General features: G+C 47.6%; 1 protein-coding gene across 2 annotated transcripts in view; it reads left to right on the top strand.

Moving 5' to 3' along the window:
* The window catches only part of LOC142295221 (amine sulfotransferase-like), a 119,397-nt gene extending 104,801 nt beyond the window's left edge, over positions 1 to 14,596 (top strand). For both annotated transcript variants that reach the window (XM_075338309.1, XM_075338311.1), the window contains exon 7: positions 13,641 to 14,596. In XM_075338309.1, the coding sequence (XP_075194424.1) occupies positions 13,641 to 13,771 (131 nt within the window). In that variant the 3' untranslated portion in view covers positions 13,772 to 14,596. The remainder of the gene's footprint in view (positions 1 to 13,640) is intronic.
* Positions 14,597 to 20,269: the final 5,673 nt, after the last annotated feature.

Below are 20,269 nucleotides of genomic sequence, written 5' to 3'. Positions count from 1 at the left end.
GAGGCTGTGTGGGGGATCCTGCTGCGTGTAGGAGGCTGTGTGCGGGCTCCTGCTGTGTGTAGGAGGCTGTGTGGGGGCTCCTGCTGCATGTAGGAGGCTGTGTGGGGGCTCTTGCTGCATGTAGGAGGCTGTGTGGGGGCTCCTGCTGCGTGTAGGAGGCTGTGTGGGGGATCCTGCTGCGTGTAGGAGGCTGTGTGGGGGATCCTGGTGCGTGTAGGAGGCTGTGTGGGGGATCCTGGTGCGTGTAGGAGGCTGTGTGGGGGCTCCTGCAGGTATTTGCATATAGTTGTAGTGTGGTCTTTAGATATAACTCCTGTGGACCCCAGACTCCGCAGTCCGACCCTGCATTCATCTATCTTTTATATAGTATCTACTGTATGTGTCATGTATATGGTGTAATTTATGCAGTGGCAAAATGACAAGGCCTGTGGGTGATGGGGGCCATTGCTATTTCATTGAATGCATTGTTGAGCACCATTGAGGAGGAGATGGCCACTGGCTCCCTGTTTTACCCTTGCTCTGCAGCTGTGGGTCCCAGATAGGTGTAATGACATCAGGGGGAGCCTGTGATGTGATGCCAGTGGGCCCTGCAGCTGCGGCCAGAGTGGGTGCAGAGCATATGTAGGGGGTAATACATTATATATATATATATATATAAATATATATATATATATATATATATATATATTTATTTATTTATTTATTATACACCCTACATATGCCCTATACCTGTCACGTGTAATGTAATTCTGAATGTTGACCTGCCATATCCTAAAGGTGTGTAATATGTGCTCTGTTAGGATTTCACTTGCTGATTCGAGTGGTAGTTATCTGATCACTCACATGTGATTTGCAATGTGTGGTCATCTGCCAAATGACGTCTCCTCCTGTTTTTCTCAAATTGAAAATGATAACAATGAGAGAAGCAGGAGGAGACGTCATTCAGCAGATGACTCCGAGTCTGCAAATCACTGGTGAGCGATCACATGACTTCTCAGATTGGCAAATTAAATCCTAACAGTGTATATTATATACTTTGGGGATTTGGCTAATCTGCAGAATGTCACACAGGTGAGACACCGGTCAGTCCAGGGCAGCAGAGGGAGAAGCCGTCGGGGACCGGCCTCCCGGGCTCCTCATCCTAGTTGCATGGTCCCTGGACAGATATTAAATGTGTTTTATTTGAAACGCGGCAGCATCAGAGTAAAATATACACAACTGCAATAATGGAGCCAGTGTCTGATTCCTTCCACTCGGGGGTCGTGCAGGAGGAATCAGCTGTCAGAGAACTTATGCTGTAACAAAATAACATTGGAGTCTCATACGTGACATGGCGTCACTGCCGTCTGCACATCACATGGAATGGTTTAGTGTAGGTATGAAGGTCTGTCAATGTAATGCATCGCTAGCAGCTGAAATGTGTATTATGGGGTTCTGCAGCAGCTGAGATGCATTATGAGGAGCTGCAGCAGCTGAGATGTGTATTATGGGGTTCTGCAGCAGCTGAGATGTATTATGAGGAGCTGCAGCAGCTGAGATGTGTATTAGGCTATGTGCGCACGTAGCGTTCTGTCCTGCAGAAATTTCTGCAGTGATTTGAACAGCACACGTGCACTTCAAATCACTGCAGAAAGAGTCCGTAATGGAAAAAAAAGCCGATTCCATGCGCTCTGACTGCAGCCCCTCCCATAGACAGAGCGGGGACTGCATGCAGAGCACAGAAAAGAAGTGATATGTCACTTCTTAGAACGCGCGCTTCGGGCAGCAGCCGAAGCGCTGTGCTCTAATACTCCACGTGCGCACGTCTCCTGCATAATCTTCATAGATTATGCTGGGGACGCAGGACGCATGCAGTTACGCTGCGGTGCAGATCGCAGCGTAACTGCATGCAAATACGCAACGTGCGCACATAGCCTTATGGGGTTCTGCAGCAGCTGAGGTGTATTATGAGATTCTGCAGCAGCTGAAATGTGTATAATGGGGTTCTGCAGCATAGAAGGTGTGTATGATGAGGTTCTGCAGCAATTGAGATGTGTATGATGATGTTCTGCAGCAGCTGAGGTGTGTATTATGAAAGTCTGCAGAATATCACAATTCAGCGTGGATTTATCTTACAAATTTTCCAACAAAATTATTTGCAGCATTGCCAGCAGGTGTGAGCCCAAACTGGTTAATAAATGGATTACAGTATATATGCCATAGTTCTTCCATACACAGGGCCTCTCGCTCATGGTGTGTATGTGGTACTGCAGCTTAGTCTATTCAGGTCAGTAGAGCTGAGAGGCAGTGACACATACACAGCACTCCTCGTCCTCAAGGTGTGTATGTGGTGCTGCACCTCAGTCTGTTCAGGTCATTGGAGCTGAGAGGCAGTGACACATATAACCTGAGGACTCTTTATTACATAGAAAGCAGAGATTTTTTTTCTAATTTCGTACATTCTCCTTTAACATTTTTATTTTGGACTTTTTGGTCCAGAGTACACGCAGCATTGGCCGCCGGCTCCAACGTGCATTATCTGGCATCATCCTGTACTTTTATCCTCAGGATTTGTATAGTAGATGCTGATCCCACCAATGGGGCCACAACCTGCGCCGCTCTAAGTGTATAGAAATATATATCATCTCTCTATGAAGAGCGGCAGCGCCTCATTCTCCAGATACATGTGCGCCCAATTGGGGGGATCCGCATGTAACATCCATGATGTAATATCCAGGGATACGGCATAAATGGTTGAAATCGGAAAACCTCTCAAAGAACGAGATCAAACGTGGTGGATTTGAGGTGCAGATTCTCCAGCACAAATTTGGAGTATTTTGTACATTTGAAGAGCTGAATTTTTTTAGGATATAAAAAAAATAGGCTGCTGTCGTCATTTGTTTCCTTGGAAACTGGGAAAAAATCAGTAGGGGGGGGGGCACCAAAGGGCAGTTTTGCACAGGGCGCCATTCAGGCTAAGGCCGGCCCTGTACACAACCCAGCCTCTTCCCATCTTCTCAGCATGGATTATGTGATAATAAGGAGGAGGAGGCTGAGGAGAAGAAGGAACAGTAGATGGTTGCTCTACAGAGGGTACTGCCCAAACCAGCTTCATCGCGTCTGTTCCACATGGATGAACTGAAGGGTAGAGGAGAGGGAGGAAGAGGAAATGGAGAGTCATCCTCCTGTTGGAGACAGGGAAGTCTTGCCTGTTGGGAGACTGACACATATGGCTGCCTTTCCCATGACTCTCGCATTATATGCATTTTGGCCATCACTGATTACTGGTTGTTCACCCTTCTAAAACCACTCTACAAGGAGAACTTTTCATCTCTCCTTCATGCAGCGGAGGGGGTTAGTAAAGTAGTGCAATACCAGAAGGTCCTAGTCGAACGATTATTACAAAAATCCCCATCTATTAACACTGGCAGCAGATGTCATAGTTACATTGGAAACCAAGGAGGAGAGACAAGGGAGACACACACCAGGTCCAACAGAGGCAAGGGAAAGCTATGAAAGGTCTGGAACAGTTTCATTAGACCCTTCCAGAGCCCTGACCCTAATGTGCAGGGCTGTATGACAAGAAGGGAAAGTTTTGTGAAGATGGTGAAGGAGTACCTAGCTGACTGTACCAGTGTCCTCCATGATTTCTCGGTGCTATACAACTATGAGTATCCAAGATGGACATAACACACCCACGGGGCCTGGGGCTTTACTCGTCACCGGTAGATAGATAGATAGATAGATAGGGAGAGATACATGATAGATAATAGATAGATATAGATACATAATAGCTAGACAGATAGATACATGATAGATAGATACATGATAGCTAGATAAATAGATAGATAGATACATCATAGCTACATAGATAGATAGATGGATAGATAGATAGATAGATAGAGGGATAGATAAATGAATAGAGGGATAGATACTTGATAGATAGATAATGGATAGATAGAGGGAAAGATGGATAGATACTTAGATAAATACTGCATCTCTTTGTAGGTGAAGGAAGGAGTCAGATTCATTTGTTCCCATAAAACTACTATAAAGAAATGAGATATTTATGAGAATCGGTAAATGGCGTAAAAAAGTCACAATTTATTATTTTTCTTTATTTAAACCCATAAAAATGCAATAAAATGTATCACTGAGACCGTGTTCACACGTAGTGTAAATGCTGTTTTTTCTGCAAGTGTCCGAACCACGAGTGCAATAACAATTGTCTCTAATAATTGAGTGTTTGCGTTATTTTTTATGCATTGTTCCCCTTATTTGATACATGTTTGGTGCAGATGTGAATCCTGAAACTTATAAAGAAAAAAACACCAAAACCGCACAGTTCAGCAGCGTCTTTAGAGGCATAAAGGGCGGAAATTTCATGACGTCTCATCCACTTTGCTTGGACAATTAGTCCATGTTCACATGTAGTGTAGATGCCGCGTTTTTCAGCTTTTTTTTTGCACAGAAATTCAGCTGTGTTTAATTGTCCAAGAAAAGTAGATGTGATTCCATGAAATAATATCGCTGAACTCTGCGGTTTTGGTGTTTTTTCTCTAGCGGTTTCTATGTGGAGCTTAATAAAATGCAGGAAAAAACTTCTCTGTACAATAAAAACACTTAAAAACGTAGATTCACATCTGACTCAAAAACGCATGAAATAATGGAGAAAAGGCATAAAAAATGCAGCAAAAATGGATTGTGTAGTTTGGTGCAGAAATAAAAAACACAGGAATTATGCAACGTGTGAACACGGCTTTATAGGCACAAATAAGCAACATGTCATATAGTGACACATATAAATATAAGAAAATTCTGGCTGCTATGAATAGGAATGAACAGTTTAAGGCATCTGCTGAATGACTCTTAATACCAAATGGGTGTGGCTAGGGGCGTGGTCAGAGTTTGTCCCTCTTTCCTTTCTTCAAAAGTTTGGAGGTATGCTCTCACCTCACTCATGAAAACCCCAAACCCCACATACAAGACTTATAGAAATATACTGTATGTGTCATTAGCACCTTCACCCCCAGCCTGTTTTCACCTTCATGAGCGGGCCATTTTTTTCAATTCTTACCAGTGTCAGTTTATGAGGTAATAACTCTGGAACAGTTCAACGAATCCCACTGATAATGAGATTGTTTTTTTCGTGACAAATTGTACTCCATGATAGTGCTACATTTAGGATGATATTTTTTTGTTTATTTGTCAAAAAATGCAAAATTTTACAAAAACTTTGAATATGTTATGCCCTTAAACCAGAGTGTTATGTCACACAAAACAGTTAATAAATATCACTTCCCACATGTTTGCTTTACATCTGGCACCACATTTTTTTTTTGTTCAGAAGTGAAAAGTTCAGCAGCAATTTCATATTTTCCAACAAAATTTACAAAACCATTTTTTTAGGGACCACATCATGTTTGAAGTGACTTTGAGATGCGTAGGTGACAGAAAATACCCAAAAGTGACACCATTCTAAAAACTGCAGCCCTCAAAATGCTCAAAACTCACATCCAAGAAGATTATTTACCCTTTAAGGGTGCTTTACAAGCTGTGACATCGCTACCGATATATCGTCGGGGTAACGTCATTATTGACGCACATCCAGCGTCGGTAGCGACATCGCAGCGTGTGACACCCAGGAGCGACGATTAACGAACGCAAAATCGTTCAAAAACGGTGATCGTTGACACGTCGCTCCTTTCCTTAATATCGCTGCTGCCACAGGTATGATGTTGTTTGTTGCTCCTGCGGCAGCACACATCGCTATGTGTGACACCGCAGGAATGATGAACATCTCCTTACTTGCGTCCACTGGCAATGCGGAAGGAAGCAGGTGGGCGGGATGTTACGTCCTGCTCATCTCCGCCCCTTCGCTTCTATTGGCCGGCCGCTTAGTGACGCCGCAGTGACGTCGCAATGACACCGAAAGCACCTCGCCCTTGAAGGAGGGATTGTTCGGCGGTCACAGCGACGTCGCTGACAAGGTATGCTCGTGTGACGCTGCTGTAGCGATAATGTTCGCAAATGTCGCACGAACGACGGTGGTGGGTGCTATTGTGCTCGACATCGCTAGCAATCGCTAGCGATGTCGCAGCGTGTAAAGCACCCTTTAGAAGATTGACAGGAACAAAATTTTTCTGCAAAAATGTTACTTTAGCCCCAATTTTGCATTTTCACAAGGGTAACAGGAGAAAATGAACAATACAATTTGATTTGCAATTTCTCCTGAATACACCAATACTACATATGTGGTGGAAAACCACTGTTTGGTTACACGGCTCTGAAGGGAAGGAGCACATTTGACTTTTTGAATGCCAAATTGACTGGAATCATTTGTAGACTTCATGTTTGGAGAGCCCATGATGTGCTGAACCAGTGGGAACCCCATACAAGTGACAACATTTTTAAACACCGTGTCTGCAAATTGGGATTCTGATCTGGCATATATCCTGAGTCATATTGCAAAGGATTGTTAAAAATCCACTTGTGACTTGTAGGATCGCTACTTCCAATAGGTGGCGCTGCGCTAGAGTTTCCATTCCTGGAGAGACAATTTGAACATTTTTAAAAAAACTAAATCTCTTAATGAGTTTATCTAGATGTGTAGAGAGCACCTTGAACCCACAGGTGCTTAACAGATTTATATAATCTTGAGCCATGAAATTAAAAAAAATCAAATTTTTCCTACAAAAAATAATTTGCCCAGAATTTCTTTTTACTTTTACATGGGTAATATGAGAAATTGCACCATAAAATTGTTGTGCAATTTCTCCTGAGTATGCTGATACCCTCCCTTTATCTGGTGTAAAACTACTGCTTGGGTGCTCAGCAGGGCACCCAAAATGATCAGATCAGCCGACATATGCATGGAATGATATGCGTTGGCATGACGACCAGCGAGGCAGTGACAAGCCTGAGTGCACACCGCAGGAAGCACACCTCCTGTTTATTGTTTGTGGGTTTGTTTAGGTTGACATGGTGACATCGTCTTCTTTGCCTCCCTCCTTCTGTATACGTAGGGACACGGTAAGGCTGGTGCACCACGCACTTCCTGCGGTTTGGTCAATGCCACGCTGGTCTTCATGCCAATGCGTCCTGTCACTTACTTCCTTCCCCTCTCCGCATGAGAGCAGGGGAATTGACATTGGAGGCTGCGGCATGAACTTCCATTCTGGGTGGTGCAGACGAGAGCGCCAATATTACTGCATTGGTGAGTGCTATATAACCCTCCTGCACACCACATACCACCCACCCTCACGAAGAAGCCCCCGATACAATGCGCATCAGGGTGTCTGTCCTTGTCATATGTGACTCGCCCACCCCAGGGCTATGGGACACCCGGTGCCGGGCCGGACTAGTCCGGTGGTAGTCAGTGGTGGCTGGGTCCGGCTCCGTGGCCCTGGTGGGTGTCAGTAAATATGTGGCTTGAATTAAAGTTTGTGTTCGTGACGGCACCTGTGGTATGCGGCTAATAAGCCGCCGCTGCTGTATGAGGCCTCCGGGGGATGATATGGCAGCAATGGTGGTACTACTCCCCACAGGTGGAGCAGTGCCCCGGGGCACAGTTGGTGCTTATAAGTGTCTATGCCAATGAAATAACAGAGGCAACTCCAAGGGTGCAGTTTCAAGTTCTTTACTCACAGTTCTTGTCAAGGCCAGCAGGAACCCTTGGACTGCTGGGACCACCGTCAGGGACCTCCGCCGTTTCTGGGTGATTCTTGGAGCAAAACCCGGTACCCTTCTCTTAAGTGTCTCTGTCTTCAGCTGTCTCCTTAAACCTTGCCTTTGTAGGATAAACCTGGCTCGGCCTCCACAACAGCCTCCAGGCTGGGGGGTCACCTGTCGGCTGATTACCCCTTTTCTAGAATTTCTGCTGTGGGCTGTGGCCCGGGGAGTCTACAACATTCCCTGGGCCTCGGTTTTTACTGTTTGGAGATGATTTTGCACTCCTCCGGTTTCTAGGGACCGTCCCCTGCTGCAGCTAGATCTTTCCACCGATGTTCCTGTGGAACAGGCCACTGCAGCTCTACAGCTACCCGTGGCCCTGGGATTCCTTCTGTTCTCTGCTTGGTGTCACTTGGACCCTCTGAGTCCCAGGATCTTCACCAGGAAGCGTCTCTTTCCTCTTCTCAGCTCCTGACTGACTTGGAGCTCTTTTTCTACTTCTCCTCCTTGCCTGCCTCCTGCAGACCTCTTCCTCCTTCCGCACTCTCTCTCAGACTTCTGTTGCTTTCTCTGTGCAGACACTCTGAGCTCACAGAGCTCCTTTCTCTTTCACAGCTACATGCTGGCTCCTCACTCTCTCACTCTCTGAGGTAAAACTAAACTAACTTGACCTTCCTTTCTCTATCTGCTCTCTTGTGGCACCTCCCACCTCCCCAGTTGCTCTGATCTACCCTATAGGAGCAGGGATGGGTCTTACGGCCCCTCCCAGCATGCAGCATGGGAGGGTAACTGCCACTTTCCCTGGTCCCAGTATGTTCCTAGCAATGGGTGTAGTGTGGATTTACCAGGGGACCGGTGTTCACTCCCTTCCTCACCCAGAATGGGGCATCACACCGCTGATGGGGTGCAATGACCTGTGGCGACGGAAGCCTCAGGGGCGCCACACTCCCCCACAGCGAATCCCAGCACGTCCTCGGGCTGAAAAGACAACAAAACATGTGGGAGAAACTGCAGAAACATTTTTGTTATGCATAACATAAAACAATAAAACATTTTTTCCCTTTATGGGAGGCACAAGTACTTAAACGTTGCAAACTTTCTTATAAAGAAACATCTAAGTGTGCACTTTCAGTCTATTGCACAGTTTGGGCACATCCCCCATAATTCTGGTAGGGGGCACAACAGGTGCAACTATATACATTCTTGGCTACAACAAGTCCAGTAGCCTGGCAGTTCGTTTCTTTTCAAACAACAAAGTGCAAAAAAACTCAACCAGCCACTAAGTCCAGTGGCCTGGTTACACAGGACACATCACATTCACCGGGGCCCACATTCCAGTTCCGTGGCCCGGTAACACATACACATGGGGGGGTGACATCTTCAAAAAGTACACGGGGCAGTAAGGCAGGGTAGGGTGTCGTCTTCAAAAAGCACATTAGGGCAGCACAAAAGGGACAACTTCACAAAGAATAAGGGGCAGACAGGGGCTATTTACAGTTCAGCTGCTTCTTCTTTACATGTAGGGATTCTTCTCCGGCTCCCCACCTGGCAGCAGGTAGACAGCGGTCAGCACAGTCTGCGTCTGCTGGTCTTTGCGGGCCGCGCCTGGCATGGCGGCGGCCTGTATTGGAGTCGCTGCTGTGACCGATTCTTGACGGGCCGCACCTGGCGTGGCTGCGGCCTGGGCTTGGCGGGCCGCATCTGCGGCGTGGATTAACGTCGCCGCTGCGGCGGGATCTTGCTGGTCCGAGCGGGGTATCACTGCTGGGGCCTGAGCTGGACGGGCCGGGCTTGGCGTCGCTGCTGCGGTGTGGATGGGCGTCGCTCCGGCGGCGAAATCTTGGCGGGCCGCACCTGGCGTGGCTGCGGCATGGATCGGCGTCGCCGTGCCGGGCGTCTCTCCAGGGACCGCGGGCATGGCAGCGGGGGTTGGGGCACTCGCGCCAGCAGGGGCAGCATGGGACTCACCCAGATCTAGGCTGGAGATGTTCTGCAGCAGGATCGCCATCGCTGGTGTGGGCTCCGGATGGTCGTGGGCGGCACCTCCACACAGGCCTCGCTGCACTGACATCTGCAGACTCCTCATGGCCAGCACCATCTCCTTCCCCCACACGGCTGTCTCCCGTCCACTCTGCTTCTTCATCCCGTCAGCCATCCTTCCGACCTCAGCCTCCAGCTCAGCGGCGGTCATAGGCCTGATCCAGGTAAGCTCCTCCTGGCCTCCGCTTGCAGGAGCCATTTTCTCTCTCTGCTGGTCTGGCATTTAGACTTGTTCTGCCAGCCGGCCATCTTTTCTAGGCGCCATTTCTTCTTCTTCCGCCTTCCATGGCGGGCACTGCTTCGCGCTCTTTTCTTGGACAAGGGGGCGGGGCTTTTCTTCGCGCCCTTTCTTCTGGCACGCCCCCCTTCTTCTCGCGCTCAGTGGCTTCAATGGCGGCAGTTTCTCACAGTAAAACACAGGCTATTTCACGATTCTTCAGGCGCACAGTACCCGGTGTGACCGGGCACGAAATCCTGTTTGTGACGCCAAAAGTTGACTCGCCCACCCCAGGGCTATGGGACACCCGGTGCCGGGCCGGACTAGTCCGGTGGTAGTCAGTGGTGGCTGGGCCCGGCTCCGTTGCCCTGGTGGGTGTCAGTAAAATATGTGGCTTGAATTAAAGTTTGTGTTCGTGACGCCACCTGTGGTATGCGGCTAATAAGCCACCGCTGCTGTATGAGGCCTCCGGGGGATGATATGGCAGCAATGGTGGTACTACTCCCCACAGGTGGAGCAGTACCCCGGGGCACAGTTGGTGCTTATAAGTGTCTATGCCGATGAAATAACAGAGGCAACTCCAAGGGTGCAGTTTCAAGTTCTTTACTCACAGTTTTTGTCAAGGCCAGCAGGAACCCTTGGACTGCTGGGACCACCGTCAGGGACCTCCACCGTTTCTGGGTGATTTTTGGAGTAAAACCCGGTACCCTTCTCTTAAGTGTCTCTGTCTTCAGCTGTCTCCTTAAACCTTGCCTTTGTAGGATAAACCTGGCTCGGCCTCCACAACAGCCTCCAGGCTGGGGGGTCACCTGTCGGCTGATTACCCCTTTTCTAGAATTTCTGCTGTGGGCTGTGGCCCGGGGAGTCTACAACATTCCCTGGGCCTCGGTTTTTACTGTTTGGAGATGATTTTGCACTCCTCCGGTTTCTAGGGACCGTCCCCTGCTGCAGCTTGATCCATCCACCGATGTTCCTGTGGACACCGCAGCTCTACAGCTACCCGTGGCCCTGGGATCCCTTTTGTTCTCTGCTTGGTGTCACCTGGACCCTCTGAGTCCCAGGATCTTCACCAGGAAGCATCTCTTTCCTCTTCTCAGCTCCTGACTGACTTGGAGCTCTTTTTCTACTTCTCCTCCTTGCCTGCCTCCTGCAGACCTCTTCCTCCTTCCGCACTCTCTCTCAGACTTCTGTTGCTTTCTCTGTGCGGACACTCTGAGCTCACAGAGCTCCTTTCTCTTTCACAGCTACATGCTGGCTCCTCACTCTCTCACTCTCTGAGGTAAAACTAAACTAACTTGACCTTCCTTTCTCTATCTGCTCTCTTGTGGCACCTCCCACCTCCCCAGTTGCTCTGATCTACCCTATAGGAGCAGGGATGGGTCTTACGGCCCCTCCCAGCATGCAGCATGGGAGGGTAACTGCCACGTTCCCTGGTCCCAGTATGTTCCTAGCAATGGGTGTAGTGTGGATTTACCAGGGGACCGGTGTTCACTCCCTTCCTCACCCAGAATGGGGCATCACACCGCTGATGGGGTGCAATGACCTGTGGCGACAGAAGCCTCAGGGGCGCCACATATGCTCCTCACACGGCATTTGCAGCCTGACACTTGTCTCTGGCTGTCTGTGTTTCTCTATTCCTCCATCTGCTAAGGTTGCCACCTTTACTGAAGGGCCAGTGTGAGATTCTTTAGGCTTTTTTTCTTTTGTGCCATCCATGGGCTATGTAGAAGATATTTTCTAGCCTATATGTTTATTTGTTATTCAGTCATCTTATCAACCCTTTGTGGAGTTGTGCAATATACATCTATGGGGCATAGGCATCATATCCTATTCTGAAGATGTGTAATACCTTACTTTGATACGTGCAATATCACTTTGATATAAAATCTCTTCCTTTATATGCACTTAGGAAGGTTTTTTTGTTAATCTTCTCTAGCCTATATGTCTATTTGTTAATCAGTCACCTTATCAACCTTTTGTGGAGTTGTGTAATGTACATCTATTGGGCATAGGTATTATATCTGGGAATGTGCAATACCTTTGATACGTGTGTGACGCCCTGGACTAGCCAGGTAGTCACATACATACCAACATACACACCCCCCCACCCTAGACAGTTACAACAGTCAACTAAAAACCCTTGTTGCCTCCCTCCAGGGTCTGATGTCCACATCAGGTGGATTAGAGCCAGGTGGTTGGCCCCACCCACCGAGGAGTTCACTGGCCTGGAGGCGGGAAAAGCAGTAGATAGAGTTTGGAGGTGAAAGTAAGAGGACACGAACTGCAAGTGTCTGGGTCAGAGCCCAGGCACTGACAGCAAGGTTGGCAGACGGTGGTGGCTGTCTGCAGGAGTTAGTGCAACTCTGCAGAGCCGTAAGGACCGGGGTTGGGTGGTGGCCCACCGATACCAAACCGGGGAGCGGAGTGAAGCTAAGCACACAGGCAGGGCCATCGGACCCCGACCAGGCTTGCAGCCGCCGACAATAGTCAAATCCGAGTGTGACAGGAACCCCAGGGGTTTCCCAGCAACCAAGATCCGACAGAAGGCAACAGTCCACACCGAGAGGATATGCAGCCACCGCCACAGGCTAGAGATCCAAGGGCCAGCGCCTGCGGGCAAAATGGGCTCCTACGGCACCTATACGCCGGGGAGCGGACTACCGGTGGGCAACCACAGGAGTCAGAACATTCTAAAAGGTGCAGGGAAAGACAGCCACCATCAGCCGTCTGGGGAGAGCACAACAACACTGCAGCCGGATGCGGGACCCGTCCATCCAGCCGTTTTGGTTTACCAGAGACTCTGTCATTGATTGTCTGAGTGAGTACACCAGTGCCGTCCGGCACCGCGCCGCGCTGTCCCTGCAACCCTGCACCCCAGCCATCCAGCCTCCCTGTTACACCACCGGGCCCCGGGATCACCAACCCCCTACCCACGGAGGGGACAACATCCTCGCTGCTCCCTACCATCTCTCCCGGGATCCCTGTCACCAGCAGCGGTGGTGCCATCATCACCACGTCCCGTGGGTGGCGTCACAAACTCTCTCCCCAAATAAACCATCCCTTTTCACTCACGGGTGAGGAGCGCTGCTCGAGTCCCCGGGTCCGGCTCGAGCCACCGAGCAGCAGAAGCCCCGGACCCGAGCGTGGCGAGCGCGTCCCCTCCGCCCGCCACACGTGCAATATCACTTTCATATAAAATTTTTTCTTATATATGCATTGTTAGGAAGGTTTTTCCTTGTATGTTATCCTCCTATTGCTCATAGTGTGCAATATATTTTCCCATACATTTATACTCTGGGCCGTGCAATAACTACATTTCTCCTTTTAAAAGGAATTTTTCTTGTATTTCTGGTTAGATACGATATGGACTAGTTCGCACTGACATGATTGGTATATACTTTTTCGCCTGCTATCATTTCATTTATTCTGTATGTTGGCGACCCCTAGTGGACAGCTTTTGAAAATTCATGTTGTTGAAGATTATATAGTCCTATTGTGATACATGCGAGTTTATTAAAAGGAAGCAACGATGAAAGGAATGTTTTTGGCTTATCCCCTGTATACTTTATTACTGTGGATTTAAAATTTGTTTCAATAAAGATCTAATTTTTTTCTTATTTATTTGGCTATAAACTGTGTATATTTTCTAGGAGTTCTTGCATTTGAAGTTAGCTCTTGTATAAATTGGCCATAAATCGGTTGTTTATGTTTTAATATATGTCTTTCTCTGCAGGTACCATTGGAGACTGGAAAAATACCATGACTGTGGCACAAAGTGAAGCATTTGACAGAATTTTTCAAGAAAAGATGAAATATTTAGATCTGAATTTTACCTGGAACATAAATGAAAACAGATCTGAATAGACAAATTCCTTTAGGTTGACATCACAAATGCAGTTTTTGGTCACTTTTTGAGCCACAGCCACTAGTGGAGACATAAGGAAATGTAAATATAAATGAAGAACTTATTATAATTTGGCTTCCAGTTCCTGTTTTATCCACTTTTGATTGTGGCACAAAATTCTTCAGCAAAAAATAAAACTTTAGCATTAGACCTATTTTGAGATCTTTTGTTCTTTTAGAAGTTATACTGTTTGAATAGTTTTCAATGTAAACAATTTGCCTTTAGCTTATGTTCATTTGGGCAAATTTTAACCTTTCATGTAAAAAGTTAAAGCTGTATACAAAGTTTAGAAAAAAATATATACTTTCAGGAATCATTCCTCTTTAAGCATCATTCATGTAATTATGTAAGTTTCATTAATGGTATGTTAGGAATTCATTAAAACTGGAGTATGCTAACCTGATTTATTAAGCGGCATGTACTTTTTAAAGAATCAAGCACATCTGTTATCCAAAGTGTGCTGTTGCCAGAAATATACTCCAACTGGGGGCGTAACTTATGATGAAATTGACAAGTACACAAATTTTGTTAACTGGCAGGTAGAAATGTGTGAAACGCAAGCAATTTTTCAGAAAGACCCCCCAGGAGGACTGTGTGGTCAGAGAAATCCCTGAAATAGATGGAAACCGCACTCAAAAGGAATGGGAACAGCATGGGGACTGTGCCTGGATACATCTCTGACGCTCAGGCTGGGAACAATGTTGTCAGAGTATTAAGCCACTTTTACAGACTAACAATAAAAACATACAAAACCGAAGCTAAAGTGGATTTTACAGAAAAAAAGATAGGAAAAATTATTTAATGTATAATGATTTGTATATAAGTCAAAATAAAAAACATAAGAAAAAATATGCCTCCTCCACCAGTTAGGGTCTACATTTCTTGTTTATTTCTATTTTGTGTCCTTGCTTGTAAATTTTTCAGATTGTGTATACCTTACTGCATAAATTTTAGATGCTTACCTCTAAAATTCTCTTACATATATATTTATACTGGAGATCAAAATTAGAGAACAACACACAATTTTCTAAATGTTAGGCTATGTGCGCACCGGAAAATGGAATTTTCTCAAGAACATTCCGCAGGCATTGAAAGATTACCGCACCCGCGGTAAAAAAACGCGGCAAACCGCACCCGAAAACCGCATGCGGTTTGCCGCGGTTTTACTGCGGTATTGCCGCGGTTTTGCCGCGTGCAGTTTGGTACATGTGTTTTATTGCATTCAATGCAATAAAGCACATTGGGAAAAAAAAAAATCATTTCCTTCTGAGATAGATAGTAGATAGATAAATAAATAGACAGAAGAATTGATAGAGGGATAGATAGATAGAGGGATAGATAGATAGAGGACAGATCGCTGAATTTCTCACGGTCGGTAGTGAGTTCACATTACCGGCCGTGGGAAATGCCCTGTGGTTACCTCTGCTGTCTCGCTGCGCGGCTGCATTCAGCGCTGTGACAGTGTCAGTCGCGGCTGGATGCAAGCATCGGAAGACGTGGATTACGCCGGACCTGTGGATTACGCCGGAGCGGTGTGTTTCGGGGGGGTTAATAAACGGGTGAACGAGGCTTTTTTGTGTTTTATTTAAAATAAAGGATTTTTCGGTGTGTGTATTTTCACTTTACTTACGGGTTGATCATGTCAGCTGTCACATAGACGCTGCCATGATCAAGCCTGGACTTAGTGGCGGCGATCCGCCGCCATTAACTCCTTATTACCTGGATCACCACTGCATAACGGCATCTAGAAGAGCTGGGGACACTCTGCTACTGCCGCATAATGCATGCGACAGTCCCGGGGCAGCTGCGGCTGATATTCTCGGCTGTGGAAGGTGGGAGGGAGGCGGGGGACATTAACCATGCCCCTCGCCCTCCCCAGCCTGAGAATACCGGGCCACCGCTGTGTGCTTACCTCGGCTGGAAGGTAAAAATACAGCGGAGCCCACGTGTTTTTTTTTCTATATTTCCGTTTGCTTTTTATGTGTGTTCTATATGTCTGTGTCTGTGTTCTATGTCTGTGATGTGTGTTTACTCTCTGCTTCGCTTCCTCTTCCTGTCATAATGACATCACTTCCCTGCAAACCGCAGGCAAGCGATGTACATTACCACAGGTAAACCGCGAAATACCGCAGGGAATAACGCAGGAAAACGCAATGAACCGCACAGAATTTGCTGCCTGCGTTATTCCCTGCGGGATTTCACGATTACATCGCAGTCAATGGAGTGAAATCCTGCAGCGATGTGTGGAAAAGAATTGACATGCAATTGTTTTTGCTGCGGGAATCCCGCAGCAAAACATGCAGCTGTCAAAATCCGCCTAGTGCACACAGAATTTTTTTTTCCCATAGGTTTTGCTGGTGATTCACTGCAGAGATGTTATGAACATTTTCTGCAGCGAAAAAAGCAGCAAAACCACAGGAAATCTGCGGGAAAAAACAGCAAGTGCGCACAGGGCCTTAAGGTCATTGTGTTGCCCTATGTGATTATATCCTAACATAAGTAAACAAGCAGTATTTTAAGATAATTTCCTAAATTCAATTTATTGTAAAGCACATAATAAAAATTAAAATGAGATAAATAAGAAAGATCACGGATCAAAATTAGAGAACACTTTCAGATACCAACAAGTTATTGGCGTTAATCTGGCACCTGGTGCTAATTTCCTTAATTATCTGACAAACCCTATTTAACTAGCAGCATAACTTTACAGTTTCCACTAACTTCTTAAAAATGGTGTGCCGTTCCAAAGTGACTGAAACCTTCTGGCAGCAGGTTGTCCAGATGAAAGCCAAATGGGTGACCCTATAAGCCATAACTAGGGATGGTGAACCCGAACTGTAAAGTTCCGGGTCCGTACCGAACACATGGTGTTCGTGCAGACGACCCCGAACATGAGCTTTCTGGGACGTTCGTGTTACAGTCCGTGTTACAGTTCGGGTCAGGGGATGTAAAAAAAAAAAAAAAAAAAAGCACGTTATTAAAAAACATTATGATCATACTTACAGGTCCTGCAACACTTCCTGCAGAACCCTTTCTCCCAGCGCTTCTGCTTCCGCGTCCGTCCGATCATTGCTGTGCCCTTTGGTAAGCACCTCTGGCTAAAAGGACCTGCCGTGACCGTGACGTCATACCAATGTGACCAGTCATGGGTGACTGGCTACAGACTGGTCATGTGAGTATGACGTCATCAAAGGTCCTGGTGCGCTGTGATGTGAATGTCATCCCATCAAGGTGCACAATCTCCCAAAAGCAGCGGGTCAGCTGCATGTATTTCCATGCAGCTAAGGCGCTCCTTTCTTGAGAATGGGGTGATGCAATACAAGATACAAGTGCAAACATCCCCTCACTGTCAGCCTGCTACATTGCTCTGTCCAGAGCGATGTAGCAGAGATGACATGGCTCTCCGTGCTTCTCACTATGTATAGACACTATCTGTGCACAGTGATGTAGCAGAGATGACATGGCTCTCTGTGCTTCTCACTATATATAGACACTATCTGTGCACAGTGATGTAGCAGAGATGACATGGCTCTCTGCGCTTCTCACTATGTATTGACATTCTGTGCACAGGGATGTAGCAGAGATGAGATGGCTCTCTGCTTCTCACTATGTATAGACACTGTCTGTCCAGAGCGATGTAGCAGACCTGACATGGCTCTCTGTCCTTCTCACTATGTATAGACACTGTCTGTGCACAGTGATGTAGCAGAGATGATATGGCTTTCTGTGCTTTTCACCATGTATAGACACTGTCTGTGCACAGTGATGTAGCAGAGATGACATGGCTCTCTGTGCTTCTCACTATGTATAGACACTGTCTGTGCCCAGTGATGTAGCAGAGATGACATGGCTCTCTGTGTTTCTCACTATGTATAGACACTGTCTGTGCACAGTGACGTAGCAGAGATGACATGACTCTCTGTGCTTCTCACTATGTAGTGCCTCCTGGCACTAAGTTTGCCTTCAACGTGGTGGCCCAGTAAGGTGGAACTTGCTGGGCCCAGCTCCCCACTATGGCTAAGTGTGGTAGCTTGCTCTCAGGGCTCACGCTTAGTATTTTCTGGACCATTTTGTGTTGAAAGTCCTATCCCCCTCGTTGCGCTAATGCCTCGATTCTGGAGCTGGTGGGAACAGATCATGAAGGCTCCGTTCTCCTCAGGTGAATTGTCGAGTTGCCTGAAGCTACTCCCCAACCTAGGGTCCGTGTACCCCTTCATGCCTTTGGTCCCAGACCGGTGATAGTGCTCGGCTGCCAGCTGTCCTCCTCGACAGGTCCAGGAACCTTGCCACAATCCCTTGCGATTGGGGGTCTGACTTGTCTACGCCCAGACCACCGTCTGCAACCTAGACAGCTTCTCTAGGAGCCACCGCTCCCGACCTCCTCTCACTCTCTCTCTCTACTCACTACTCACTACACTCTTCACCTCCCTCTCCCGACCCCCCCAGGTGGGTGACTCTATTCCACTCAAGCCATCCACTGGTGTGTCTGGTGGGTGTGGTGCAGGGTGTATCTAGGATTTGATTTGCTGTTGGAGGCAACACCATTTAGCTAGGGACCCAGAACCATGAGGGACTTGGAATATCACGCAGAAGGATAGTTTGCACAATATCCTGTGACGATCTGATAGTCCAGGGGCGTCACAATTGCACTTTGTGCATAGGCTTTACTAGTCTAGAAGTCACACTCCTTACAAATGTGAAAAATGGTTTTTGAGGCCATCCTATACATGTTTTCCAGAATGCATTGCAGTCCCTCCTAATTTTTGGCAGCCCTTGCACTTAATGGATAGGCTTTAAGAGTGTAGGTGTTCCACTACCTAATAATTTTAACAGAATGTATAGGAGGCCCTCCTTTATGTCTAGTTCAGGGTGGATCGGACTTCCTCTTCTAATTTGTTGCAGTTCTTGCATTGTCTGGATAGGCTTTGTGTGTTTCAGTGTCCTTGCTTCATAAGTTATACGTGACGTGTCTGGCCATGTCATATGTACCGCCCCGCGTGCTCGGCTGCGACTGCCGAACCGCTCGGATCCGTGCTCGCACTGCGGGTGGCGACTCGGGCCTCTCACGGACCCGGGGGTCACGTCGCTCTGCAAGGGAGTTAGCGCTACACGCGGGGATTTGGGTGTTTGGTTTGGGATGATAGTTCGTGACGCCACCCACGGGTTGTGGTGATTGTGGACACCACCGCTGCGGTGAAGGTGTACACCGGGAGCGGTGTATTAGCACAGCTAGGTGTTGACCCATCCGTGGGTAGGGGATGTTGGTCCAGGGGTCCGGTGGGCCGGGACCCGGGTGCAGGGTGTAGTGTTGTGGTGCAGCGCGGCTTGGTGCCGGATGGCACTGGTGTACTCACTCTGACACAAGACACTGGAGTCACTGGTAAACCAAATGGAGTGATGAACGGGGCCCACAGCCGGCTGCAGCTTTTCCCAGATTAGGTTGGTAATGTCCGCTTTTCTCCTGCACCTCTGTGTGTGAATCTTGACTCCTGTGCCTAGGCACCGGTAGTCCGCTCCCCGACGTGTATCTGTCATAGGATCCCGTTTGCCTGCAGATGCTGGCCCTTTGGATCTCTGGCTCCTGGCGGTGGCACTTATCCGGAATGGTTGAGCTGTTGCCTTCAATCGGGACTTAGGTGGGAATGAACCCCTGAGGTCCAGACCGCAATCAGTTAATTTGACTATGGTGGTGGCTTCTAGCCTAGTTCGGGGTCTGAGTACCCTGCCTGGTGCTCCGGTATCCAGTTGGCTCCCCGGTTCGGTTCCGGCGGGCCACTACCCTGTCCCGGTCCCTTACGGTTCCACCGGTCATATTCCTGGTCTCCTGCAGGCAGCCACTACCGTCTGCCTCCTTGCCAATGGTGACTGGGCTCCAACCCAGCCACCGGAGTAGTCTTTGGCAGGCCTGAGCACAGGTCTGCTTCTGGACTCAACCTCCCTCCTTCACTGTCTAAACCACTCTCTCAACTGACTTGAACTTGACTACTAGGTTCCCGCCTCCAGGCCTGTGAACTCCTCCATGGGTGGAGCCAACTGCCTGGCTCCACCCTTCCCCCGGTGTGGACATCAAACTTGGGGGGTGGTGACAAGGCTTTTAAGTTTGACTGATGTTACCTAACTGGGAAGGGGGTGTCTAGTGGTGTTGTGTCTACCTGGGACGACCTGGATAGTCCAGGGTGTCACACATATACACCACATGCTCAGATAAGGTAGTAAAATGTTAAAGTTACATTACGAGGTGAATGTTTTTTTCAAAAAAATTTCAAAGTGCAAAAATGCAACAAAAAACATTACATCTGAACATAGCCTAAGGGGTGAACTAGGTTGTTTTTTATCAATTTGACTTATATACAAGTCTTTAATCAGGAAAGAATGATTTATAATTTTTTTTTCCTGTAAAAATCCATTTTACCTTTGGTTTTGTATGTTTTGTAGTCAGTGAGTAAAAGTGGAGTAAT

The sequence above is a fragment of the Anomaloglossus baeobatrachus genome, chromosome 3, assembly GCF_048569485.1.
Source record: "Anomaloglossus baeobatrachus isolate aAnoBae1 chromosome 3, aAnoBae1.hap1, whole genome shotgun sequence".
Lineage (NCBI taxonomy): Eukaryota > Metazoa > Chordata > Amphibia > Anura > Aromobatidae > Anomaloglossus > Anomaloglossus baeobatrachus.
Note: the sequence above shows the minus strand (reverse complement) of the source record. Positions and strands in the feature narration are given on the sequence as shown.